The 26736-nt window shown below is 54.7% G+C and overlaps 1 protein-coding gene across 2 annotated transcripts; it reads left to right on the plus strand.

Moving 5' to 3' along the window:
- Nucleotides 1–82: 82 nt before the first annotated feature.
- On the plus strand, nucleotides 83–26206 carry TAFA3 (TAFA chemokine like family member 3). Of its 2 annotated transcripts, XM_080367833.1 has the most exons (8): nucleotides 83–713; nucleotides 1149–1233; nucleotides 3375–6545; nucleotides 13457–13541; nucleotides 13816–13931; nucleotides 21989–22138; nucleotides 23106–23230; nucleotides 24636–26206. In XM_080367833.1, exons 5-8 carry the CDS (start codon nucleotides 13817–13819, stop codon nucleotides 24645–24647), a joined length of 402 nt encoding a protein of 133 aa, XP_080223959.1. In that variant the 5' UTR covers nucleotides 83–713; nucleotides 1149–1233; nucleotides 3375–6545; nucleotides 13457–13541; nucleotide 13816; the 3' UTR covers nucleotides 24648–26206. The 2 variants fall into 2 exon arrangements, with proteins under 2 accessions (XP_080223959.1, XP_080223958.1); XM_080367832.1 differs by having other exon boundaries at nucleotides 83–6545.
- Nucleotides 26207–26736: the final 530 nt, after the last annotated feature.

Here is a 26736-nt window from a genome sequence, read left to right on the forward strand (position 1 = left end):
GGGTGCTTCTTCACCGCACGTTAGCGGGTCAGGTGCGGTGTCTTACCGCTAACTGTAGCGATCCCCGAGCTCTGCTGCGAGCTGCCCAGCTGAGACCATCCCGGCAGTAGCGATGTGTGTCTGTGCCGGGGGGGGCGTGGGGGGAATGCTATAGCCGCCCCCAGCCCCGCCACCCTCCATTACCCCTTGTCTGTCCGGGGGCGCTCAGCGCGGGTCCCCCGGTGAGGGGGGGGGGGGTGCAGGGAGCGGTGGAGGCGCTGGGTGGCGACACAGGCTGCGCTACGGCCCTGGGAACCGGCCGGCTGCACGGAGCCCCGGGGACACTGGGCCGGGAGCACCGGACCGAGCCCACCCCCACCTTGGGGACACCAGACCGAACCCCCTCCGCCGCGGGAACAGGGCTGGGGACACCAGACCGAGCTCCCCCGCCGGGACACCGGGCTGGGGACACTAGACCTCGACCCCCCGCAGAGACCAGACCAAGGTCGTCCCACCACCACCCCAGAGACACCAGGCCGAGGACCCACCCTCCCCCGGGGGACACCGGACCGAGCCCCCCCGGGACACCGGGCAGGGAGAGCTGCAGCGAGTGGGCTGCGACTGCCGGCACCTGCAGCAAGGCTGCTGAGCTGCCCTCCTGCCCCTCTCCTGGGTGGGCTGGCACGGCTGGGAGCCCCGTCTCTGCAGCACCCCCTGGCTCGGTACACCTCTCCGCAAGCTACTTTGGGGTTTGGTACTGTGGGGGGCTGGGGACCCCCGGGTTGGGCTGGGTGTGCAGCCCTGGCACACCACAGGTTACCCAGTTTCACTTATTTCTAGCACCGGCTCCCCATCTCTTTCCCTGTGGCCCCTGGTGCCTTCTGGCTGTGTGGGTGCCCTGGCAGCCCCAGCCCCAAAGGAGGGCAGCTGTGGTGGGCAGGGGCTGACCGAGAGCAGCTGTGCCAGCCTGGAGGCCAGCACCCTTCTGGGCCCTCTCCGGCAGCCCTGGGTTTCCAAAGAGGAAAGCCCTCTCTTTGCTCCAGGTGCTTTCTCCCTTGCAGCATCTCTGTCCTGCTGCTGTCACACAGGGTGGTCACAGTATTGTGAGTGTAATATCCTTTGTGTTATTAATCACCGGATTTTCCAGGGAATGTTTCTCGCTTCTGTAGGGCTGCCAACGTGCCCCATACTGCTGAGTCACCAGGATGCTTTCCTTGGAAAGAAAGAAATGGCAGTTTCCAAAATGACTTCTGGGTAAGGCTGGTCTTGTTTTGCGTTTGTTGTCTCCGTTATGCTGAGTGCTGCACACAAAGAATGGTCTGACATAAAAACATGCTGCAAGAATGTCCTCTGAAACAATGCAATGCTAACAACTTTTCCAAGAAAGAGGGCTCCGTTTCCTCCTATTCATCCTGCCTGCCAGTTCAATGTGAATTTTCTTCCTCGTCTGCCAGGCTGGTGTTCCCCATCACAAGGCTGCCTGGAACAAGACCCCTGCCTGTGTCTGGCGACACAGACTGTCACAGACTGAGTCAGACTAGGAGCCTGCAGAGACAAATGCTAGTAAATGGCCACTGTGGAAGCCAACAGCTCTGCCTTTTGCCCTTCCCAACCTCAGGGGTTCCTGCCCGGGATGTCTGTACTTCCCCTGCCCCTGGTCTCACCCAGAGCATCCCTCCCTGCCTGAGCACAGGGCCAGGCACTCACCCTATGTGGGCATGGCTTTGGGTGAGCCTTCAATGCTTTATTTGGGAGACCTACTGTCCTGCATGATTCCTACCAAAACCACTAGCTTTCGGCCTCCAAACTCAGCTCTGGAGATGCTTCTTCACCTCCAGGCTGCAGTGAGTTATTTCTAGCAGCAACACTCAAGTGGGTGCAAAGCTGGGGAGACATTTTCCCTCAGCCTCCAGAGCTGTCAGGATTGCTCAGGCTGATCTAAACCCGAGATTTCTGTGCAGCTCAGCATTGTTTTAGGGTTTCTGCTGGATCTGGACACTGGTGTTTCCTTCCCCTCTTCAGCTGAGTGCCCCCCTGCTCCAGCTGAGTGTCCTGCAGCTCCAGGGAGAAGATAAACTCCTGGGTCCTTGCCTGCCTTCTTAATTGCTAAGTGTTTCCCTGTGCAGCACAGAGGAGATGTAAGGTTATGACATCATCTCTGTTTCTGGACAAAGCTATGTGAAAAGGGTAATGAAAATGACTGCTTTTAATTTCTAGGGAGAGACCAGAGGAACAATTTTCCAAAGCCCTTTTCTGGATGAAAAACTTTATTTTCAAAGGAGAGGAGGTTTTAATTCCTTTCAAAGACCCCCTTTTTTTCTTTGAGAAGAGCAGCCCTCTTCCTGGTTCTGCCTGTCTCTGAGCAGGGCAAGAGGAGCTGAGCTCACCAGGGCACCAGCCACATTTGCACGACGAGGAAGCAGCTGTGCACGGGCAGCACTGCCACTGGGATAGATAATCCCCTGCCAGCCTGCTGTCCTGATAATGACTGATTTTAAAAACTAGTAGCAAAGGAATTAGGCTTAAATTATGCTATTTTGCTTAATTTCTCATGCAACTGCTTAGCACTGAAAAAGCCTTTCTAAGTTCCGTCATCCATCTGTGTTCTGAGCCCCAAAGGAGGTAGGATGAAGCCTGGGATATTTCTTTGTGAAAGAATGACATGTTGGTGGCATTTAAGCCAGAACAGAAGTAAATTAAACATCTAGATCATAAAAGTACCAAAGGATGTTTTAAAATAGGCTCTTTGCAGCAGTGCATTAGTTGACTGCACAGCTTTACTGTGTAATGAGCAATATATTAATTTATAATTAGTGTAATACAGTGAAGCTCAGCAAATAGCTCTGTGCACTCTGGATAATTCGTCAACAGAAGAAGCAGCTCTTAATGGTTTCCAAGGTTTGCCTGTCCCCTGTAATTGGGAAGTTCAGAATTTATTGTTATTTCTTTGAAGGGATAATTTGATTGCAACCACACATCTTTATTCTGTGTCTTCCTGCTCGAGTGCAGAGCCGCCTTTCGAGTGCTGCAGCTCGGGGTGTGTATGTGACCTCTCTGCGGGCTGTTGTAGTCAGTGTTCTGCAGACCAGATGACCCGGTGTTGCTGCAGATTTCCTGCAGGCTTTTACCCTCACCTCTCCCTGCTGCAGTGGCAGAGGGCAGCAGGTTTTTACCCCCTTGGGTCACTAGGCTTTTCCCCCCCGTCTGCTGCTGCCAGATCTGCCTTAGCCCTTTCACATTGCCCGAGGGAGCTTCATGCTACATTCTGCTCCAAAAGGCTTCACGAGTCTCCTCATATAATGTCACCTAGCAGTAGAAATAGAGAAGGACAATAATAAATGTGTGATAATGATGCTAACTGGAATTTATGGAGCCTTTGGGTATTTATTTTTCAGTTTGGAAAGACCCATGTCCCAGAGGATGCAGGGACCCCGAGTAGGACTCGTCCCTGCCTGTCCCCAGGCTCCCTGGAGATCCTGCCTCCTGTACCCTCATACTGTCAGGCTGCGAATCTGCACTGAAATTCCTTGTTGTCGGCAAAGTCTTCTGAAAAGGGAGAAAGATCTCTGGACCTGAGTGGTTGCTGCTGAGACAGCCTGGAGGAACTGGCATGCCCTTAGAGGAATAAGTTTAAATGTTAATTCAGTGACCCACTGAAAACGAGGTGTAACAAATCCTCCCCAGGAATAAAACGTCAGGAGTTTGCTTTTTTCCATCTTTAATAAAATAATTTGTATGCCTCTATTAGCATCTGCAGATGTGTTGATCGCACTGAGGATCTAAAGTCTTCTGGCATGCCCACCTGCCTCTGCATCTATCCCAAGCCCTTGCCGTAAACCCTGAGTTTTCTTCCTGTAAAAAAAGCCAGTTAGAGAGCACAGAAGGGTTCCAGGTATGTTGACAGCCATCCAGTGCAAGGGAAATGATTTCTTACATGGTAGCAGGGGTATTCATCACTAAGATCTTTCTAGTGTGGTTCCTTTCCTCGCCGAACTTGCCTTGTTACGGATGCTAAGAACTCCTTCCTCCCTGGGTGAGATAACTGGCTCCTCAAAGAGTGACAGGGGAGGAGAGCACTGCTGGAGCCTGCTGCTGCTGGGCAGTTGGACAAGCAGTCGGTGGGAGGAGGAATTACTGTGTTCACTTCTAGTGGAATTTAAATGAAATCAGCTTTACTGGAGTCTTAATTCTTCCCCTGTATTGAAATGCTGTGATCTGGAAAGCAGCAAGTTTGTATTTCTGTACCATTATATCAATAAAGAACTTGATTTTTTGTGGGCTTCCTTATTGAATAATCTGGCCTATTTGGAAATTGGCTGGTGTGAAAGATAGCTTTGATTGCATTTGCTCTAGATCATTTCCATTAAAACTTTGTGATCTGAGAAGTAATATGTTTGTATTTACTTATCATAGCAATGGAGACCTCGATTGGCAGACTCTCTATCAAATTACCTGATGAATATAAACAGCAGATTTAATTTACTTTCATATTGATTTTTGCCATTATTATTAAAACACCTCTGATCTGAAAAATGAGATGCTTGTATTTTCTTAATATCTTATTACTTGGGGTTTGGGTTAATCACGTTGAGCTTTTCCATTTTCTTTTGAGCAACCAAGTCTAATTGGAATTTGACATATACAATTTTGACTCTATAAGGGGAGAAAAAGAAGTCAGTTCCTTTAGATGAAAAAGAAACCTATTCTTACCATGAGCTTCTTAAAGCTGGGGTATTTCCCCTGGCTTTCTATGTGCATTTTGGGGTGACTCTTCTCCCAGGCCGAGGTCTTGGGGCCCCTGGGAGCTGGTGGGTCACTTTGGGACATCTGCCTCCCAGCCTGGGCACAGGGTGGCGGGGCTAGGAGGGACCGTGCTCGGGGTGGCTGCCTGAGGCTGGCGCTGCTGCTGGCCATGCTCTGCTCTCACCAGTGCTAATTGGTTTTACTGATCAGAACTGGGGACATTATAAATCAAACCAAGATTAAAAAGGAAGAAGTCTGGGCTTCTGCTGTGGATACACAAAGTAGAGAGAAGCCTTCCCCACTGGGCGGGGATCCTGTCTCTGCCTGGCATCCTTTCCTAAGGAAAAAATGGAAACGTCTGATGTGAGGTGCTGTGGAGGCTGTGGTTTGCTCTAACTGGCTGCAGAAATCCGCTTGGATCAGAGGAAGGAAAACAGGTCAGATGATGAGGATTGTGAGAGGCACGGAGCATTGGAGGAGCAGGAGCCGGGGCTCTGGCAGGCAGGACAGGCTGAGACCCCACACACCAAAGTCATGGGCAAGAGTGCTGGGTGGCAGTGAGGGGCCCAGCTTGGTGGTGATCTGAGATGTCCCCGGGTGTTCAGAGCGTGATCTGCTGCTCCCACTGTGCTTGGGGGCTGCGAGGCTTGTACAAACCTGGGGGGCAGCGAGTGTTTGGTGAGGGTGGCTGGCACACTTCACTGGGGCTTTTGGCAGAGCCCTTTCCAAGGGCTGGTGCCTGGGTGGGGAGAGGGGATGCACAAAGGCTTCAGTGGTCTCATGGAAACAAAACGACCAGGAGATCTGCAAACTGCCCAAGTGTGGTTTGTCTGCACAGCTGCCACTGATCTGTAACTCAGGTTGGCCTTGGAAATCATTCAGTGCTTCCAGCTGAGCAGTGGCTTGAAAGGTCCGGGAGTAAACTGCGAGCTGTCTTCAGAAACCATCGTCTTTCATCAGTACGCAAATGGTAAAGCGAAGAAAATGAGTTACGTGTAATTCCAGCCTTTCATGTCAGCTGTCCAGAGGCTGTGGGGCTAACTCCTGGCAGCGATTGTGAAAATTCAACACTTGCTTTTGCAGCTTGTTGGCATTTTACAGCCTGTTGCTGCCAGTGGCCGCAGCAGCTCACGGGCCATCCCGGGGCGCACGGGAGGGTTCGCTTCGGTGGCCTAGGGCTGCTCTGGGGGAGCCGCCGGAGCGGTATCGGGCTCGGGGGTCGCCGGCAGGCTGGGGCCAGGCCGCTCCCGGTGTTTCAGCAGCTCCGGGTTCCGGGAAGGCGGCGAGGGCTGGCTTCCGTCCCGGGCAGGGCAGGGCACCGGGGGGGTGGCTGCCCCTCCGCCCGAGTATCCCCGTGCGGTGCCACTCGCTGCGCACCGGGGCTCTCACGCTTTTTTCTTTTTGTCATTTGCGGGGGGTGAAATCGGTTTTCAGGTAAATTAGCTCTGACCGGTCCTCCCTACTGGCTACGTTAATGAGCACCGGGGCTAATTGGGGCGGGGCAGCGCAGCGCAGCATCCTTCCAGGAGGGACGGGCGGCGGGGCGGGCTGGCGCGGAGCGGGGTGCCAGCCCGGGCTCGGTACCGGTGCGGGTCCCGGGGCGGCAGGCGGCGCTGCACCCCTTCGCGCGGCTACCGGGGCCGCTCGGCTCCGCTCGGCCCCGCGCCCGCCGCCCCCGCCCAGCCCAGCCCCGCGCTACCGGCGCCGCCGCCGCCCGGCGATGCCAGCGGCCCCCGGCCGCAGCGGCCCGCGGACGCGGCGCTGACCTGGCGGAGTGGGCCATGGGCAGCGGCGGCCCCGGCCCGCACGGACGGCACCGGCAGGTACGTGCGGCCCCGGACGGAAAGTTTGGGGCGGGCGGGGTGGGACGGGACCCCCGTGCCGGGCACGGCGCTCAGCGGCAGCGCTGTCGGGGCCCCGCGCCCCTGCCCGGTGCTGGTCCCCGGGGCGGTGCGAGGGGGTGGCCGCGGCCGTCCCGCTGCGGGGCAGGGCCGTTACCGGCGGGGAGCGCCGGGCTCGGGGTGCCCGTGGGTGCCGGTGCGGGGCTCCGCAGCGCAATGCGCTCCTGGTCCGGCCCGGCCGGGTGCAGCGCGTCTCGGCCCGGTACCCCCGGCGGCGCGGCCCGCGGCTCCCCGAGCGCCCCGCGCTGCGGGGCGGGGGGTCTCGGCCGGTCCGCGCAGAAGTTTCTCCGCGCCGGCTCCCGCCGTGAGCCCGGTTACAGGGGACCCCGAGAGCAGCGGGCGGCCCCGCGGGACGGGGTGCCCTCCCCGAGGGGGCCTGGGGGTGGTCACCGGCTCGGCAGGGTCTCGCCGCGGGGCTGAGCCCTGGCCGGGGGTGCGGTTCCCCCGGTGGAAGGGCTCTGCCAGCCCCCGGAGCCGCTCGCAGCTGCGGGAGGGATCCGAGGATACTGCAGCCGAAAATGCTTCTCCCTGGATGGGGAACCTGGATGGGGAACCGAGAGCAACCGCCGCCCGCCTTCGGTCCGAGCCGTGCCGGCAGCCAAAGCCTCGGGCGGGACGGGTGGGAGGTGGGCTTCGCTCTTCGGCTACTTCATTCCCCCCTGCTGCAGCTTCCTCGGCCGGGGTGGGCTCGCTTCTGCCCGGTGCCAGGCTGGGGTGGTGCGGGGTGCTGGTGTCCTGCTGCCGGGCGGGCTGGTGCAAGGGGCTGGGGAGCAGCTTGCACGAGCCGGGGGTACCACTCGCCTGCGAGGGGAGGCTCAGTGGTCTGCAGGAGAGTGTGAGTGGTACCAGTCCTGTTCTGGAGACAGGCAGGAGCGGATCCATGCCGTGGTGTTGGGCAGGGAGCAGGAGTCTCCTCCTCCTGCCGGTTAGCCATCCCTTTTGATGCAGTATGTGAGGCTTGGGGGGCTAGTCAGCGTGCAGGTACCCTTGCCCTGGCAGAGCTCGCTGTGCTGTGGCACCCACACCCCGGCAAAAAGCCTGCACAGGTGAGGTGGTGTATCTCCTGGGGAAACAATTTGAGCTGTCAAGTCCTCTGCTTTCCTCCATTGACAAGACTGACTGAGCTGTTGTTGACCTTGGGTTTCAAAACCCCTGATGAGCGGCCACGCTCTGCCAGAGAGAGGTTCCTGGCACTGGATGAGACTGAGGTTTGAGCTGTCAGCAGAGCTGACCTTCAAACTGCCAGAGGCAGTGGGGTGGCTGGGATTCACTGAGCGAAGGAGCAGGAACAGGCCCATGCTTGGGTGGAATTACAGTTAAAAACTCTCCCGCTCACCTTGGCTGGGAAGGAAATGCTGCAGACGGTGGAGGAATGAGCAAGGAGCTGGAAATAAATCAGCATAAAAGGAGAGGATGAGAGAGCACACTTGGGGGAAAGAGCGTTCTGCATTTCTGTGTGCTCCCCTGCCACCTCTTTGTATGGTCGGAGGGTGCATGCCTCGTGCTGTACTCACTAGCACATCTGTGGGACTGGACTGCTGTAAGTGCACCCCAAGTAAGACCTAAATGAAGTGTGCAAAAGGATTCAGCTCAACCTGGAGCTCTGGGGCTTGGGCTAGGCTCCCCTGTGGTGGGGGTTCCCTCTGGAGAGGAGCAGTGCAGTGTTTAGGGCAGTACGGAGCATGGGAGGGTGCAGGAATTGATGCGTGAAGCTCCTGTCAGCACAGCTCCAAGCGGGCATGCCAGCCTCCTGGGCGCTGCCCCCAGCTCTGCGGCCACAGTAGCTCTGACTTCGCAGCTTTTCCTGTAATAGAGCATCCTCAGTGCTGCAGAAGGAGCGAGGAGGTAGCCAGTCTGCTGGCCTGCACTGATGAACCTGGAGGTGTGGAGGTTGCTGCTGTTGTTAGTCTGTGCTCAGAGGATGGCAGCATCTTGCTGACCAGCCTCCCCACGGATCCCCAGCCTCGCAGCTTTGTTCCCAGGACCACCAGCAGCAGAGTGTCTCGGAGGTTCAGGGCCCAAATCTCACAGCTTGTGCACGTCTGAGCATTTTCTCACCTGCCTGAGGTGGAGGATCCAGCACTTGGCTGATTTTCCAGCCTTGGGGGAGAAGGGAGATGCCCTCTGCCAAGCCTGCCCTGCTGCTTTTGCCATCTCTTTGGCTGCTGGATGCAGAGCTGTTCTTGAGCCTGTGTTGTGCTTTCCCAGGGGACCGTGAAGGTGTCTCCTTGCTTGTCAGAATCTTTCAAGAAGGCGTCAGCTTCTTCAGGAGACTCAGCAGCCTCTCCATGCTGCTGCCATCGCCTGTTGTGCAGCCCACGGAGCTGTGTTTCGGGGTGAGGGAAGGACACTTTCCCTCTGGGCAGTGTCTGCAGGCATGGAGCTAGCAGTGGTCTGGGGGTCCAGCCCTCCCTCTTGTATGAGGAGGGGTCAGCTTGGCCACTGCTGTCATGAGGTTTGCCAGGTAGCTGTGTGGCATGGCAGGGATGCACAGGGTGGTCATGGGTGTGTAGCCTGTGCCCTGGTCCTGCACAGTGGGGCACTTGCTAAGATGGTCTGACTTTTTGCTTCAAGGGAGTATTAAAATGAAATTGCTCCCTCCAACAGCAGTGTAACATCTCCAACATCGTGGGAAGGTTTCTGTGCCTGCTGGGCTCCAGCCCAGTTTCTTCTCCACTCTGCACTGGGGTTCAGGGCTGCCCGGCACTGAGGACCCCTGGGTTGTGCTCTGTTGGGCCAAAGTCTGCACCTCTTCCTGCACCAAACGATGGTGTCCAAGTTCCAAGAAGTGCTGAGACAAGAGGGGTATGAAAATAGCTCTCAGAAAACTGGCAGAACTGTAGGGCCAGATGTGCACAAAGGTTGGCAGTGTTGGAGCTGCAGTGGGGAGAGCTTGTGTCACTCGGCACAGAAAAGCAGCCAGTGTGCCAGCCTCCCCCACCTCTCTGTCTCTTTTGTGGGTGGAATCCTGCTAACTATAATTATGCAGCTCACATGGACCGTTGCAAACAATGCTCCAGACCAGCAGGACTTGGAGCATAATTTGGCATGACAGAGAGTCCCTCATTAGCACTGTGGGGTGCTGGGCTGCGTTCCAGCTGAGCTGCGGATGGAGCAGTCCTGGCTGGAGGGTCACAGTTCTACGTGTGGCTTTAATGAAGAAGGAGGAAAAAGTCTCCAGTTCCTGTGACTGGCAGAGTGGCTGGGGTCTGGGAGGGCAGCGTGGAGCTGCTCCTGGTGTGCCTGTGTGTCTGTGTGCTGGGGGAACCTCGATGAGCTCATGTGTGGGTGATGGCCTGTGCCCATGGAAAGGGACGTGGGCCCGTGTGGAGGAACAGTCACCTCTTACCATGCTGGCCACAACAGAGATTTATTTTCTAAGAGTTTGGGGCACTTTGTAGTTACTTCAGGTCTCAGTTCAGCCCTGAAAGGCGGAAAGCAGCTAAAAAACGTTAATGAAAAATTCCACAGAACTCCAAACAGAGCAGAGTATACCGATATTTTCAATCAGAATTAAGTGCTTTGACATGCCAGAACACCACTCTTCATTTCAAAATGACATTCCAGGCTGAAAAATTTCAAGTCAGACCAAACATTTGTAGTTGGAGTCTCATGACAATGGAGGTTGATAACTGTCAAAATAGCAATTTCTGTGCAGCTGTGTTTTCTAATGGGAGTTTATGCATGAGTGGGAGCCCTGAGTGCCTGTGCCGGTGTGGCTGCGGGGAGGAGCATCGCTCCGATGGCCGCTGCCGGGGGTGGCACCTTTTGGCCTTGTGCTCCTTCGAACCCCGCATGCTCTCCCTGGCCGCCAGCTTGGCTCCTGCTGCTCGGTGCAGTGGCTTCCCTTTTGAGTGAGGTGTGGACAGTGCAGGCTGCATTATTGATAACTCTGTGATTTATTTATGCTTCCTTGGCTGTAGCAAACAGCTCAGCCTTTCTAAGCTAAATATAGTTTGCACTGGGAGCGCATCTCTGTCCTGTGCGGGATGGAGGCAGCCAGAGCCAGCAGTGCACTCACTCACTTTTTGGTCTAGCTGAGAGAGTTGGGGATGTCTCCTGGAGTGTTCCATGGGCAGGAGCTGGGGCTGGGCTCCTCTAGAGGGGCCTTGTTGTGTGCTGTGGGGCTCTGTGCTCATGCTTGGGAGCTCGGCTATGCTCCCTGCATGGAGGGGGAGCCAGTGTGGGCTGACTTCCCGCAGGGACCCAGCTGCTCTGCTGGAAGCTGCGTGGGATGTGCGTTGGCATCGGGGGCTCGCTGCTGCAAGAGATGCAGAAGCTGGTGACAGCATCATGTCTGCTGTCCTCACATCTGGGCTGCCAGGTGTGCTGCTTTGTGGGGCAGGACAGATGTGGGCTGTGGTACATGTCCCAGCACAGCTGGGGCACAGCTTGTCCCTGGCTCCCCTGGTCCAGCTTGGCTGTGTGTGTGCAGAGGTGCAGGAGGGCTTCGTGCCCAGCTCCCGGCTGGCCGCGGCGCTGAGCACCGATGCACACACTGCCCCTGCGTTTATGTGAAGGGCTGAGCAGCTCTGAGAAAGCTGTTTACTTTTTCATTGAGGAAATAGCGCGTGCTTTAAGCTGGCATCAATATTTACATGATGGGTTGATGTATCTCTGAAGGGACTCTGACAGTGCAGGCTGTTGTGTGAAAATCCTCTCTGAGGAAGCCTCTTGCAGAGCAGACCCTGCCGACAGCCCCGCTGGAGACTGCCTAAATACAGCTTTACACGGGGGAGTTGGCGCAGTCTTGTCACACCAGCTTGTGCCGGCTTCAAGGAGTGATGGCTTTTTTGCACATTAAGCCATCCTGGGTTTGTTCTGGTGATGCAGTGCCGGCTTGGGACTGCCTTGTTCCTGGGCAGTGGTGCAGGTCTGCACAGCTCCTCTGGCCCCTGCAGCACAGGGTATAGCTTGAGTGAGGGTTGTGCTGGAGCAGGATCAGTCCCTTGTCACCCAGCGGGCAGGGATGGAGCCAGGAAGGTAAGCGGCATGCCTGCATGTCCGTGCCCTCCTCAATCATGCTTCAGTCTGCTCCTGGCCAAGCTGACTACCCCACAGTGTTAATTAGGAGTATTTTCTTACGTCTACGTTCTTTTCTAGCATAAAATATGGGGGGTTTTGTCAAGATACCTTTCTCTTTTTTTCCTGGGCAAATGTCAACGTTTTTGGTGACATTTTCTGATTATTTTTTTTTTCCAGCTGGGAGAATCAAAATGGAAAATATCATTTTAAATCAGCATTTTGGAATGAAACATTTTTCATTTTGAAATGTCAGTTTAAAACGGAACAATTCATTTTGAAATGCTCCAAAACAAGAAATGCCCTTTTACCACCTCAAATCACTTTGTTTTGATTAAAAATGTCAATGTTTTCTGTTCTAGCACTTCATTATATGAGTCTGTTTCACTGTCTCAGGCTGGTCCAGAGCAGGTAGAAACTTAGAAGATGGTTCAAAATTAAAGATTTCTTCTCCCCGCAGCCTGGGTTTGTCCAGTGCCTGCCCGGAATCCCAGCACTGCCCTCGCTGCCCATACCCCAGGACTACCCTCAATGCCCTCGCTGCTCGCGTTGGCCCCAGTGGGTGCGGGCAGGGAGGCTGGTGCAGCGAAACTCACCAGGGAGGGGACCGTGGGTGCGAGCCTTGTATGGGGCAGGGGCAGCCCAGGCACCCGCTGTCTGGTCGTGGCAGCGCTCCTGAGCCTTGGAGTCGTTGCTGCTTGTCTTTGTGGCTTCTCGTTAATAAATTACGATCCAGCACTGAAGTTTTATGGGGGACATGGTTATTTGCCCTGGACCTGGTTAGATCTCAGCAGGCAATAACTGAGGCCAGGAGGCTGTCACTTTGCTTGGCAGATGCTGAGCGGAGATGTTGCTGTCAGAGCTGTTATTGCTTGTGCTGCTGCCTGCAGAGCCCCGGAGCTGTTTCCACCTGCAGGGCTGTGGCTGATAAATAGTACAGAGAACATATTTAAAGCGGTCGACAGTAAAATACCAAGTCTTTGGGAATTTGAATTTTTCCTTAAGGGTTCCAGATGATGTAAAACTCTGCTCCTTCCCAGCACGTCCTGCATGGCGTGGGTGCCAGCGTAGTGCCCTGGTGTGCACAGAGGTGCCAAGAGGGGTGACAGGGGGACCCAGCACGTTCACAGGTAGTGGACGCAGTTTTGTGTCAGTATGGTTTTATGAACTTTGCAGCTACACTGAGAGGAGAAGCAGCCCCAGAAGAAGGCATCGCGCTGGGACACTGGGGTGTGGGTCCTGGTGCTGCCGCAGGCTGCGTGTGTCTGCCTGAGTGTCAGCTGCCCCGTCCCTTGGCTTCCTGTGCAGCCGGCACGGTCAGTCCATCCATCTGTCAGTTGGCGAGTGGTTTGCAAGCCTGTGAGAGCCAAACCTTGGGTGTCACTGCAAAAGACCTCAAAGACAGTGTGTAACCACACATGGGAAAGGTGATACCTGGGATGACTCACTGCTGATGTACTGTGGCTCCTCCCACACACCTGCGTCTGTACTTAGTATTTGTGATCTGCGTTAATAACATACTATAACAGGCCTGATTTTGCACTCTTGATGGTAAAAATTAGGAGCAGCTCCTCTGAAGTGGATGGAGTCCTGCTGCTGTTCAGAGGGCATGAGCAGGGTTACGGGCTGAGCTCCCGGAGAGGTGCCGGTGTGTGCAATGGGCAGGCGGGTGCTCCTGTTCATGAGGGTGTGTGCACTGATGTGGGACCAGCCAAGCTCCAGGGCATCCCCAGGCCTGGGGATGTGGTGGTTCTCACTCCCCAGGCACTTGCAGCAGGTATCACTGCCCGTATTTCTCTTTCTCCTTCTAGATGCACTGATGTCTTCCCCTTGCAAAGACCTGACCTACCCAAGGTTGGCAGATGCGCAGGTGTTAGCGTGAATCCCCAGTAAAAGGTAACTATCACTCATCTGTGCTACCGCTGGTGTGATTTCTTTGTCCTGCTGCGATGGCCCATGATGCTGAAGAAGTCTGAGGGCGGTGGGTGAATCCTGGGTGCATGCCCTGCCTCCTAGGGCCGTGTCCCCGCAACCAGCCCATCCTGGTCCCTGTGGCTGTGCATGTTCAGGGGCTGCACCGCTGTGTGCAGCAGCGTCGGTGAGTGGGGGCTGCACCTCCCAACCCTCCTCAGCCCCTCTTCCTCCGCACATCTCTTCTTGTTTTTGGTAGAATGAGTGAGAGAGACATACAAAGCCTGAGCAAATGGGTTTTCGTGCTCACTCTCTGCCTTACCACACTGTGGGGAAGACTGACGCTGGCCTCCACCCACCACAGAAGCCATTCAGGTAGGGGAAGCGATGTCCTCGCTATGTGCGTCACGCTCCTGTGCGATCGCCCTGGGCCCCTGTGATGCTGGTGGTACCTTGGCGTCTCTATGGGATGCCTGGGGTGGGGGTTCTGTTGGACCTGAGATGTTTGGTGAGGGGCCAGGGGAAATCCCTTGATCCTGGGTGGGAGGATGTGTGTAGGTGGTCTTGGGCTGTGGCACACAGCAGCTGCAGGTGCGGATGGGTGTCTCTCTGGGGGCTGACTGCCCGGGGGACCTCGGTGTCTGGCCCCATCACTGGGCTCCAGGTGGTGAGGATGAGCATGCTGAAGGTGCAGGGGCAGAATCCAGCAAATAGTCACTGAGAGACACCAACGTTTTCTCTCCAGTGCCGCTGTGACGGCTGTGGGATTTGCGCTTCAAATGTTCGTGCAGGCAGGAAACTCTCTGGGCTGCTCCTCGGAGACAGGCAGGAACCTGGAGCCTTATAGCAGTAAAGCTGTTCCTTGGAGTTATGACTTGTAAATACTTAATATGAGGCATTTGAAAACTGTTGCTTGGTGAGTCTAGCTAGTCTGAGGAGCTGAGAAGCTCGTTTCTTTATGTCTATAGCAAAATCTGAGGCATATCTATATGTATTCAGGTTATTACCAAGGTAATTCTTCATCTGTGAGCAGTGAGATGTAACTCTTTCCATCTAAGTTGCCACGAATGTCACAAACCATACTTGTTATGCAATGGACTCTCCACTTCAGGCTTTCATTAGAAATATAAATTTTCAGACCTGTGGTTGTAAAGATCATCTTGAAACATGGAACAAGTATAAACTGATGTAGAACTGAAAGTCTTGCTGGAAAGTGTAGCCTTGGCTCTGGGGTGTTAATTTGTTATTCTGGCAGTGGCTTTGAGATCCCCCCTGCACGTGTGGGCTGCAATGCTCTTCTGTGCAGTCGATGCGATTTTTGGAGGGGTTACGTGAAGCCACAGTGAAGTTGGTGTCGTGAGAAGAGAAGCAGCTGAGAAGTCGCGCTCAGCCCTTTGTGCCCATCCCGCCTGGTGCAGAGTGGGGATCCGGTGGTCCAGGGCTGGGGGTTCCTCTCCTTGGTGGTGGTGGGAGGCTGGTGTTGCTGGCAGAGTTGTGCAGCAGGGTGGCAGAGTGAGGGCTTGGAGTACAGAGCAATCCTGGGGTGCCTGTGGGCTGCCTCTTGTGCCTGTGTTTGGGAAGGAAGGTATTTAGGGGTTAATTTGACATTGTTTGTGCTCTTGCCTGACCCACACCTAACCCTGTCCTATTTCTGTCATTTTTGCCTGACAGTTAAAGCAGTTCTAATCCTATAATCCCTATCCTCATTGCTTAAAACCAAAACCTGTCTTCCAGAGTGACTCCCTCAACCAGTTAGTCAGCACTTACCTGCCTTACCCTCTTTCTAACCTGCAGCAGGTGCATGAGGAGATAAAACTCTGCAGTCATTTCTGGAATTACTTCTTGGCACCAGCTCAGGACTCCCCAGGATGCAGGCTGGGGCACTGCCCACAGCTGGGTGCTTGTCCAGCCTGCCTGGTCCCCGGGGACGGAGAGCCCCCCTCCTCGCTCCTTGGCTGGAGCCATTTGCAGGGGAGCTGCTGCTTCAGGGAAGAATCAGACCTGGCATTAATAAAGCAGCGTCTCACCTAGGTTTAAAGTGCAAATGCCCAAGTGTACTCACGGGGTGTGAATTATGTATAAGTCTCGCTCCATATGTGAGGAGACAGGCTCGTGGATTCACGTGCTCACAGGCAGGGAGCCAGGGGTTTTTTTTTGCTCACACAGACTTATCCACAGTGGACCAAATCTTGTACTTTGTATTCAAGCAAATTCTAATCCACAGCAAAGAAGGCATGCCAGGAGCAAATACTTAAAAGTTTGACCCCGCTCTGTGTCTGTATTAACACGGTTTCTCCCTGTGCATCCTGGTTCCCTGGCATTGTAAGAACTTTGCATGGCTGTACTGGCAGCTGCCGCCTCTCCTGGGCTGATTTCCATGGGCACAAACCAGGAATTCTTAGTCTGCTTGCTGAGTTCTTCAGCTTTATTTTCCTGTTGTCTGCCCTGTGCTTTTGCTTCATTTGGGACTGTTTTCAGTAAAGTTTGAAACGCACTTTCATAATGTTGTGTTCTCATTTGCAACTGACAGGCACATTCAGAGCTTTCAGGTGCTTAGAGCATTGCACTTGTTCACAGTTAAAACCATGTGTGGCATCGAAAAATGAGCAATAACAGGGGAAGATCACTAATTGTGACGCTGTGGCCACAAGGTTTCAGAGCCCCCAGACTTATGAATTTCTTGAACAGAGAGCCTGCATGCAGACCCTCCAGGGAAATGCCGCACTGTAAACATCTGGCTGCAGAAATAAGACGGAATCACTTGTGCTCACCCAGCACACGGGGAATGCTGGTGTGTCCGAGTGGAGCGGTGCTTCCTGGGCTGTGTGGCTGGACTTAGAGCCACATGAATCAAGTGCAGAGATTAAGTCCTTTGGAAATGGAATAGGAAACTCCTCGGTGAAGAATGATTCACCAGCAGTTTAATCCCCCGTATAACAGCAGTGAGTTCTACGTGATGAACAAGGCTTGCTTGTCTGGATACAGCTCCCACAAAGGTGGCCCCAGCATCTTCAGATAAACCCCTCTAATGCTGATAATCGAAGTCCCATCTTTGCCTTTGTTCACATTCATCGCTCAACCTGGACCACAAGTAAAGGCATTTAGTCATCTGGGATTTGCTTTTGGGAAATGAGGTTCTCTGGGTGAATCGAAGCACCGATTTCTGATTATCTTGTAAGAGAGATTTACTGGTCAGTGCATTGCTGCTCAGAGTGAAGACAGCAGTTTGATGGTGTTTATTTGTGAGATGCTTCTGCAAGATTCCCTCTTGCTTGGGGAAGTGTTGGTTCCTCCATCATGTGCAGCCTTTACATCAAGATGCTATATTTTTCTAAGCCCCCCTCTGTAGCTGAGGCAGGAGCTGTGCTGGGTGTGTGGGAGGCATCACTCAGTGCTGTGGAGGGAGGCAGGTTGTGTGTCGGGAGCTGTATCCCACAGCTGCAGGGTGCCTGTACAGGTTCATCTGTTGCATGATGGCAGGATGCTTCCAGCTGCTCTTGACACAGTCCAGATATTTGGCTTTCTGCTTGCAAGTGTGAAATGATGGGATTTGCACGAGCAGTTCATGGGTGTGCACATGCTCATTTGTGCAATGAAGGGGGACAGAGCATAATGTGGAGTCTTGAGGTGACAGGATAGTAAAAAATCCCAACTGACATGCAGTGATAAGGAGCAATAAAAACAAGCCTGCTTCTCTCCAAACCCCTCCTAAATAATACATGCATCTAAGGCAGTAGTGATTTTTAAGACTTTAATTATTTAGTGAATATTAGTAGTAGAGCTGTTGCAGGGCATGGAGTAGACCACTCATGCCACTGGCTGCCCAGGTCTGCCCTTTGTTTCCCACTGCCCCCGGGGCTGTGCCACCCTCCGAGCAGAGCCCACTGCTCTGTTCCCTGCTGGGGACTGGACCCTCTGCCTCCCTCCTGGTTCTGCCTGTCTCTGCTGTGCGGATCAGCCCTTCTCTGGACACCTGGACCCCTTGAATGGCATTTCAGTGCCCAGGAGGAAGGGGTTCTGACACAGAGGGTTTGGGCATTGCCTGGCAGTTACAGGCATTCAACTTCTCTTCATTTTACAACTCTCCACCAGCAAGCAGAGTGATATTTTACACTGAACATGTGGAGCTGTGCCCATGCCTCCCTGGGACACACAGAATGTGTCGTTTCAGGTTATTCTGTAAAAAAACATGTTCTGCCACTCACTTAAAGGTCACCTGGAGTAGGACAGCATTTTTATTCTGTTTTTGCATGAAGGATTCAAAAGCCTTGTGCTCTTACAGTGCTTTTACGGTTCTGTGAGATAAGATTTTTTTTAATTTTTTTTTTAAGAAGGGTTCCAGCAGGGAAATACCAGTTAAATGGGAGGGAGAAGCATGCCAGAAGCTCTGGAACTCATCCCAGGCTCTCTGGGGGTTTCCAGCTCTCAGTGTTAAACACACCATCAGCATTTTCAGTCCTATCTGGTTCGAAGTTTCCTGCTGCTCAGCAAAAGGAGAAGCAGCTGCAGGGAGCTCTGGAGGAGCCCATCGCTTTCTCTGTGCTCAGGCTTTTTTCTTGCTCTTCCCAAGTGTGTGACATGAAAGTCCGGTGTGGCAGGGAGCCGCTCAGCAGTGGCATCTCTCTCCTGCCAGCATCCCTTGGCATGGGGCTGCTCACCTCTGCGATGAGGAAACAGCAAAGCCTCTTGCTGACATCCTGGGACTCACCGTATCTGATGCAGAGGGATTCATTTGTGTTGGTTACAACCCCTCAGACTCCTGAGCTCACTGGGATATTGAGGTCCACGGCACTCGTGCCTGGTGTGGTTCGTGTTCCCTGCAGCTGAGGTGTGGGAAAGCAGGTGAATCTGTTTGGTGCGTAGGAAGCCGAGGTGCTTTAACACCGGGTGGAGTGCCTCTTCTGCTCCCCATGGGGCTGCCCCTCCTGCTCAAACGCAGCCTGCGGCTCTCTTGGGAGCAATCCCTTAGGAAGGGGATGCACCGTGCCCTGCTGCAGTGCCTCGGGCTGGGGCTGGCATCTGAAGGCATCTGTGCAGCATGGAAATGCCTGGGGCAAGTTTCCTGTGTAATTGTGTCACAGGGCAGGTTATTGGATGTTCACAAGACCTTTAGGCAGATGAAGGTATTTCACAGCCCAAGAGAGGGCCTGGTTCCAGGGGTGTGGGGGTTCCCCAGCTCTGCCATCAGCAGAGCCCTTGCTGCAGGGCTGTGTGTGCCCCTGAGGGGTGTGTTGGTCTGAGCTGTTCACAGTTTGAATCCCAGAGCAGGTGAGGTGGGAGCAGCCTGGCTGCGGGCGATGGGGTGCCTGCCCCCACACACTGTGCTGCTCCTGGGGCAGAGGCTGCTGGCACTGCACTTTACTGCCTGATCCCACTGGCAGCAGCTGCCTGGGCTCTGGCTGGCTCAAAGGAAAGCTGTATGCTTCTGAGGGAAAACAAAGGCTTTCTGAACTTCTCTGTTCTGAGGCTCGCAGCTGCCCTCCGTGCTCCTCGCACAAAAGCAGACCTGCACCCCTGGCACTGCATGGCTAACTGCAGCCCCGGGCTGGGTCTAGCAGGGCTGGAGCACAAAGCAGCATCTTAGCAGTGAGAGCATCTCTCGTCTGCTATGGTTTTTGTCTTCCCCGTGCCCGGGCAGCCAGGGGCAAGATGCAAGCTGGAGGTGGGCTGTGTCCATCTGTCGTGGTGGGAGCACCTTCCTTGTGTCTGCACACCCATAGCCTGCTGTGGTTCCTTGGTGTGATGGCAGAGTCACGGTGGGTGCCCATGGGCTCCTGCTGGGGCAGGATGGGGTTCCAGGGCTGCGGGTCCAGTGCTGCAGTGTTCAGCCAGCTGTGGTAATGCAGAGGAGAGGCAAATTTTTCTTTATCTCCATGCTGCACCTTTTTGAGCAAATTAAAAGGGCTTTGGCGTGTTAGCACACTCTTATTGCATGGCTGTAATGAGCGATTTCTCAGTTCTGCCTGGCTCTCCCTCAGCTGAAGCTTTTAAAATTAGCTGGAAATGAGAAGCCGGAGAGCAGGAGTGAGAGGGAGCGGAGCGGTCGTCTGCCCCTTCCTCCTGGGAAGAACTCCACTAATGAAGCTTTGCAGAGAGGCTTTTATAAAAATGAGTCAAAACCACCGCTACATGTGAGCACTCGGGTTGGAGGGTATAAAAACCCCTGGGGGTGGGGTGCACAGGGTGGTGAGTGACTCCTAGTGGTCCTGGACCAGAACATGGTGAAATGTGGGTTCACAGTCAGGCAAAGCCAAGGACCTCTGCTTATTCCTCAGATAATTTGAAAAATCCCATTAACTGTAGAAACAAGGCAAACCAGCCACGTTTGTGTTGTAATGAGTTACTTCCCTTCTCACTTTTAACGAAGTCTACCATTTCTGCATACAAAAAGAATGGAAATTATCATTAAAGCTGAATTATGATGGCATTTAAAAGGGAAGATAAAATTTATGGCCAGAGATGCTATTACAAAATACTTCCAGGACAGGTAATTGTGTAAATATTATGGGCAGAAATGGAAGTGATGGTTCATTAAAAGGAAATGACCATGAAATTAACAATAAATAAAGCCAAATTAAAGCCACAGTAATTGCTTGGCCCATCCTGCCCTCGTGCTGGTGGGTGCAGGGCGCAGGGGTGCCTGGCTCCTGGCCGTGGCTCCCCAATGGAGCCGGCTGCGAGGGATGAGCAGTGTTGTCGCTGCCCAAGCTCATGCTGCAGCTGCACAGAAAGGGCCAGTCTTGAGTGTCTCTGCCCTGGCCCCAGGCTGGTGGCATTGCTGGAGAGCGGGTCCCAGGGCAGCTTTTTGTGTCCTGCCCTTTTGTCTCCCAGCGGATGCTCGCATGGGCTGGGACGAGGAGAGGGGCAAGGACTGCTTTGGCTGGAAGCTGTCGCAGCCGTGCCTGGCTGGCACAAGCTGGGCGGTTGCCCTTCGATCAGCATTTCCCAGCAGGGATGTGAAAATGTGGCTGCGAGGCAGAGGGATTTCCCCCAGTGCCTGGAGAAAGATCCTATTTCCCAGAGCTTTCGTTTGCAAAGGTGAAGCGGCTGCTTTCCAAAAGCTCCTCGAAGGCAGTCGAGGTTTGCTGGTGAGCGTGGCTATGTGCTGGGGACCCACAGGAGCACTTGCTGTGACACAGGGCAGCCCCCCCCAGTCCCCTTCACGTGGCGGTTCCTGCAGAGCTGGGCAGGGGACACCAGCATAAACCTGCGGCACAGACTCCCTGGGCTGGCTGCCTCGCTTCGTGGGGTTGGGGTTGGATGGGACCCTCAGCACCACCCTCCTGGCAGTGGCTGGGGCACGAAGCAGAGCTGGGAGCAGGATGGCAAGGGTGGGCTGGCAAATGCAGGTGAGGTCACAGCTACTGCCAGAGCTGCGTGTGCTGGGAAGGGGCTGAGTGTGAGCTCACAGGTACCTCCAGCAGCAGCAGCATGCCACTGCTCCCCGCAGCCCTGCATGTCCTGCTTGCAGCCTTTACTGAGCCTTTCCTTTGCAGCCAGGTCTGGCAGCCTGGGGTGTGCTTGTCTGCACATGTTTTGGGATGGCACGCTGCGGGAATGCAGCTTCCCTGTCCTCCTCACAGCCTGGCTCCCACTCACTTGCAGAAGTAAAAGCCTGTTCCTGGTGACCCAGGGGATGTCTCGGTGCATGGTTCTGCGCTTGCTCCTCCGGTACTCATTAAACAGGACCTGCAGGGATTGCCCGCTCGGGTCATGGGAATGAAGTCTATCCAGCCCTGGCTGGCTAATTTGCATTGTGCTTGTGTGGGCCGTTACCCAGCGAAAGTCATTGATTTGCGATGCATAACTAGCTTCTAAACCTGGATCCCAGAGGTGATAAGCCAACACATTAGTTTTCTTTCTTCCTTAATATTTTAATGGCACTGGGAGGGGGAACAGTAGAGCAGCCCGGATTTCTGATGAACACCGTGATATTTCTGTGTCACTGCAGGGCAGAAACGCTGTCCTGCTTCTCCCTTCTCCAGCCAGAGGTGGTACTTTGAAGCCAAAGGCATCATGACACACCATCCTCTCTTGTAGCAAAGCGTGCATCTCATCAGCTGCAATTAACTAATGTGCTCATTCATTTCAGTAAAGCTCTTGGCTTGGCCATGGCAAGAGGCTATTAATTTTGCTGGGTTGGATGGGTGTGAGGGCTGCTGGGAGTAAGAGCTCAGATGCAGGAGGTCTGGAGCAGGACCAGTGCTCCTCCTTAGGGATGGGATGGGGAGATGCTGGGCAGAGCCACCTGTATGTCAGCAGCAGCTCTGGGGCGATTGCCGGAGGCTGGGACAGTGCTGCCCGTGCTAGGCTCTCCCGATGCTTCGGTCGTGGCACACGCTGGCAGCGCTGCCTGGGGGTGGCAAGCGGGAGGTGGCCTGGGGGCTTCAGGGCACAGCCTCACCTGACAGTGGCTCTTTGTCCTCCCGCAGTGCACGTAGAGCCTGGCACGTGCGAAGTCATTGCAGCTCACAGGTGCTGCAATAAGAACAAGATCGAGGAGCGCTCCCAGACAGTGAAATGCTCCTGCTTCCCGGGGCAGGTGGCAGGGACAACAAGGGCGGCTCCCTCCTGTGTGGATGGTGAGTACCCTGCAAGCCGGATACTGTGCATCCCTGACTGCGTCTTCTGGGTCGGTCAGGCTGGTGCAGGGTTTCTGTGCCCCAGGGATGAACAGAGGAGACCTGCCCAGGGGCTCCTGCAGTGAAGCAGAAGGGAAGAGGCAGCATTCTGGGGATGCTCCATTGGCGTGGCTGTGTCCCCCCACTCCGTGCAGCCCCGGGCTTTGTGCCATGGGTGGGTCATGGTGCTCTAGTGATTCGAACTCCTCCAGTGCGTTGCTGCGCTATGGCCAGGTGCCGCAGCATCGATCCCTGCATGTCTGCTCACTGCACTGCTGCAGCTGGGGGCAGGGATGTGACTCCAGCCATGAAGCACCATCACCTGCGAGGAGCACTAAGCAAAGCTCGAAGCATCTATATTTTATCAAATAGCATCACGTGGCATCACTGAAGGGCTGGTAGGAGTGTCTGCAGCCTCTGCCAGTGCGATATTGACTGGCTTTACAGCCAGTGTCCTGTGAGTGCATTTGTGTGCAACACCAAGAAATGCCAGGAAGAATTGTCAGGGAAAGCTTTTGTTGTCCCAAACAGCTGGTGTGTTGTTATTCCTAAATGTAGAGGAGCCCGGTTGGGTTACCCATGTTGGAGGCATAACATACAAGAACTTAATAGAGTAGAGGGGTAGTAGACAGTCCCTTTGCCTCTGTAAGTGGAACCCAAACTAGGTTATTGAGCAGCAGTGTTCTCCTTGCTCTCGCTGGGAGTGAAGACAGGGCTTCCGTTAGGCTTTTTACCTGGGGTAGGGAGAGAAATCGGGGTGTTTTGGAGGTAGGCGGAGCAGCTGGGTCAAGTGAGGCCAGGCTGGCGATGAGCAGCTCTGGGGAGGGGGGCTGTGCTGGAGAGGGGGGCTGCACCTCCTGCCGCCAGCCGAAGGCAGGCAGGGCTGGCACCCTCGGCGCCCCGCCACTGATGCCCTCCTCTCTGCCAGCCTCCATCGTGCTGCAGAAGTGGTGGTGCCAGATGGAGCCGTGCCTCGACGGGGAGGAGTGCAAGGTGCTGCCCGACCTCTCGGGCTGGAGCTGCAGTAGCGGCAACAAAGTGAAGACGACCAAGGTATGTCCCCTGGCAGGGTGCTGGGGGGAAGCCTGGCTGTACTTTCTCCAGCTTGGAGCAAACAAAACCCAGGGAAGCATCCCCAGAGAGTGTGCAGGGAGGGGAAAGGGAGAGCTCCAGCTTCTCCAGGGCATGCACCGTTTGTTACAGATGCACCAGCGCAGAGCAGAGGGGCTGGGCTGGGCTGTTGTCACTGGTGCTGGAGGGGTCGCTGGGGGTGGTACAAACCCCAAGTGGGTCCCACAGCTTTGCTGATCAATAACTGCCGTGAGGAGGCTCGGTGAGGAGGGTGTTGCGTGGTTCAGCCCATGAGCAGATGTGCTGAGGATGTTTCCCTACCAGCCCGGGGCTGCTCCTCAGCACCTCCTGGCTGCTCCAGGGCAGCAGGTTGCTCGTCCCAGCGCAGTGGTGCAGCCCTGAATCCGTCACCGCTCCCCCGTCTGAGGCAATCATCTGTGACAGAGCACTACATGATTATTATTTTCATGGCTTGCTGAATGCCCCAAAGAACAAGGTGTAATTAAAATTTTATCAAACTCATTAGTAATTACATATATGCCATGGTTAATCAGTTGCATAATTTTGTAATCATTGTTCATACTGTTGAGTGTAATTATTCCTTATGCTTTAGTTTTTCTCACCCCATATCCCCCGCCATAAAATTATCCTATTAAGTTATGTTGGGATTTTTTTCATTATTGCTATTATTTTTGTGCACAGAAAGCACTTTCATGCTCAAGTGTTTTTATGGACATCCAAGAAGGTTCCTCTGGCCCTGGGCATCCATCACTGACCAGTAACTGCAGCACTACTTTTAGTTTATTGTCTTTTTCCTGTCTTAGTATTGTTTGTCTGGTTTCCCTGCAGCTGCTAACTTAGCTCAAAGCCTCTGCTCTGGCTTTGCTGTCCTGGGGTCTCACTGGGGACCATTCCCACCTGCAGGACCCCAGGGCTTCTGCCCTCCTCCCTCGCCCACAGCCCCAACCTCCGTGGGCATGCTCCTAACACCCCTTTTGGGTCCCTCGCCATTGCCTGGGGAGGTGGCATTTTGGAAACACAGACCTATGTTTTCAAAGGGACTTTTGGTGATGTTGGGTGCCCAGTGAGGAACTGTGCCCAGGGGGCTGGGTTTTCCCCTCCCAGTCCCCTCTGCAGACAGACCCTCAGGGGAAGCTGTAGCCAGAGCACAGGGTTCACAAACAATCCATAAGCTGAAATTTGAAATGACCACCCCATTAAATGAATGCAAAGAGAAAAATCATATTTGCATCTCCTGAGACTGTTTGCTGGCAATTTGTGGATGGGAGAGTCAGCAGGATGTGTTGGGTAACTCACCTGCTGCAAATAGATTGACTGTTTCCATTAGCAGACACCTGCCACATTCTTCCTTCTCCTCTGCCCGCAGGTCACACGATAGCCTCCGTGCAACGTGGTGGCTGACCAGCCTTGGCACTGGTCCTCAGTGCTCTGTGGAGCTGTGAGCAGCAGGACATGGCCCAGGTGGTGCCTGCAGAGCTGGGATGCTCCGGGACTGCTGTCCTGCATCTGCTGGTGGGACCATGGGGTCGGAGCATCCGCTGAGCCCCAGCTTCCCCAGAAGCTGCAAGTATGGGACCCCAGTGCAGCGGCAAGACTCCTGTCACTCTGTGGTCTCCTCCTTCCCTATGGACACACTCACTGACCGAGAAATGGGCTCATTTTCCTATCCTTTTAAATAAAATACTCCAGTTGTGTAAGAGCTGTTGACAATACAGAGACAGACAGATGGCAGTCCACCCAAATGGGCTTTATTCTGAAATAGCTGAAATCTGCTGTGAGTCGCCTTTCCCCATCTCCCAGGATGCTGAATCAAGGTTGCCGTCAGGAACTGGGAAGTCAATGGTTGTGTGAAACTCTTCCCTGCCTGGCTGCCGGCCCAGCGGGTTCCCCGGAGCAGGCGCCGAGCTCCGGCCTGATCTCAGCGGCTGGTGGGCTGCTCTGCGCCTGGGGCATTGCGTGTCCCCTGCCCCAACACCTGCCTGCTGTGGCCACCTGTGGCGGATGCGGCGGCATGGCCGGGGGTGTCTGACACCCCATCAGCCCCCGGCGATGGTGAAATGTCTCCATGGAGCATGCTGCTGGTTTCTCCTTCCTTGTTAATTACATTAATCAGGCTGCGAGTTTAATATGTTTTCTACCATGCAAGTCCCAGGCACCAAGCTACTGCTTGTGTTTGCAATCGAATTTCAGGATAACACGCAGGGGAAGCCCTCGTCTGCCTGCGGGTCTGGTGTGCCTGACACCATGCTGATGCCCAGCCAGAGAGCCAGACCATGCAAGGCTTTGTTGCATTAATGCAAAATAAAGAAAAATGTACCGTCTCCTGGCCCTGAGCTCGTGACCTTCTCCAGGACACACCGTTTCCCCTGGTGGGGCAGCTCGAGGGGGAGAGGACGGGAGCCCCGTGCTCCCGATGTCAGCCAGGCTGGGGACTCCAGGGCTGCTGTGCTGGCAGCACACGGCCTGAGCAAGCGTATTGCGGTGGAGAGCGGGGCCAGTGCCTCCCAGGCGCCCCAGCCCTGCTCTGTGACCCACACGGGGGGGCCACGCCGGCTCAGGAGGGGCTGGGGCTGGAGTGCACCGCCTGCAGCCCGGGGGATGCTGGGGTGCAGGCAGCTGCCTGCCTATGTGCTCCAGCTGCCACTGGTGGGACTCGTTATTTAGACATTTTTGTAACAGGGTATGTAATACCTGCTCCAGATGTGATGTAAATACGACTGTGAAATAATAAATTCATTTTAATCTCTGCAAAAAATCTTTTCATTCAGCAGCAAAGGGAGGCTTTGGGAGCTCTTCTCTTGCTGACCGGATCCGAGGTGGAGGGGCTGGGGCTCTGCCCTGGCCATTCCAATCCCAACTGGCTTGTGCAACGGCGGCCGCTCTCATTACTCATGCAACTGTCTAATTCTCTGGCTCAATAAAATCTTTTGGCTGTGACTTACACTCTCTAATTACACATTGCATTAAAAAGGCATACTCTTTCATTTAGCCGAACCGCAGAGGAGCAGTTCGGGTGATGCTCGGCAGGCTGATTTTCATCTCGGTTTCACTGATGATGCTGCAGGGTTGAGTCTGCCCATGTCTCTGTTTCTGCATGCTGAGATCTGACCAGCGACAACCTTCTCCAGCTCCAGTGGGCAGGGAGCCGTGCTCGGGGCACGGCCGCTGATGTGCTACCAGCGCATTTGTCCTGTCGTGGGCCCCGCATGACTCGGCTGTTGGGTTACCCAGCAAAGGGCTTTTGTGTTTTGTCAAGTATTTGGAGACAGTTTTTTTGTTATTATCTGTTACGCAGGCTGGAATGGTTTGAGAAGCAGCAGAGGGCAAAGCCCAGCAGAGGAGCTGGCAGCTGCCTGTGCAGCTGGGGCCATCAGGGTGTCCCAGCATTGGGACATCACTGGGCTGCTGGTGGGACAGCCCTAGCTGCGCAGTAGCTTTCTGTCTTGGGCAGCTGAATGAACATAAAT

This window comes from Falco punctatus, assembly GCF_963210335.1.
Source record: "Falco punctatus genome assembly, chromosome: 17".
NCBI classification, from domain to species: domain Eukaryota; kingdom Metazoa; phylum Chordata; class Aves; order Falconiformes; family Falconidae; genus Falco; species Falco punctatus.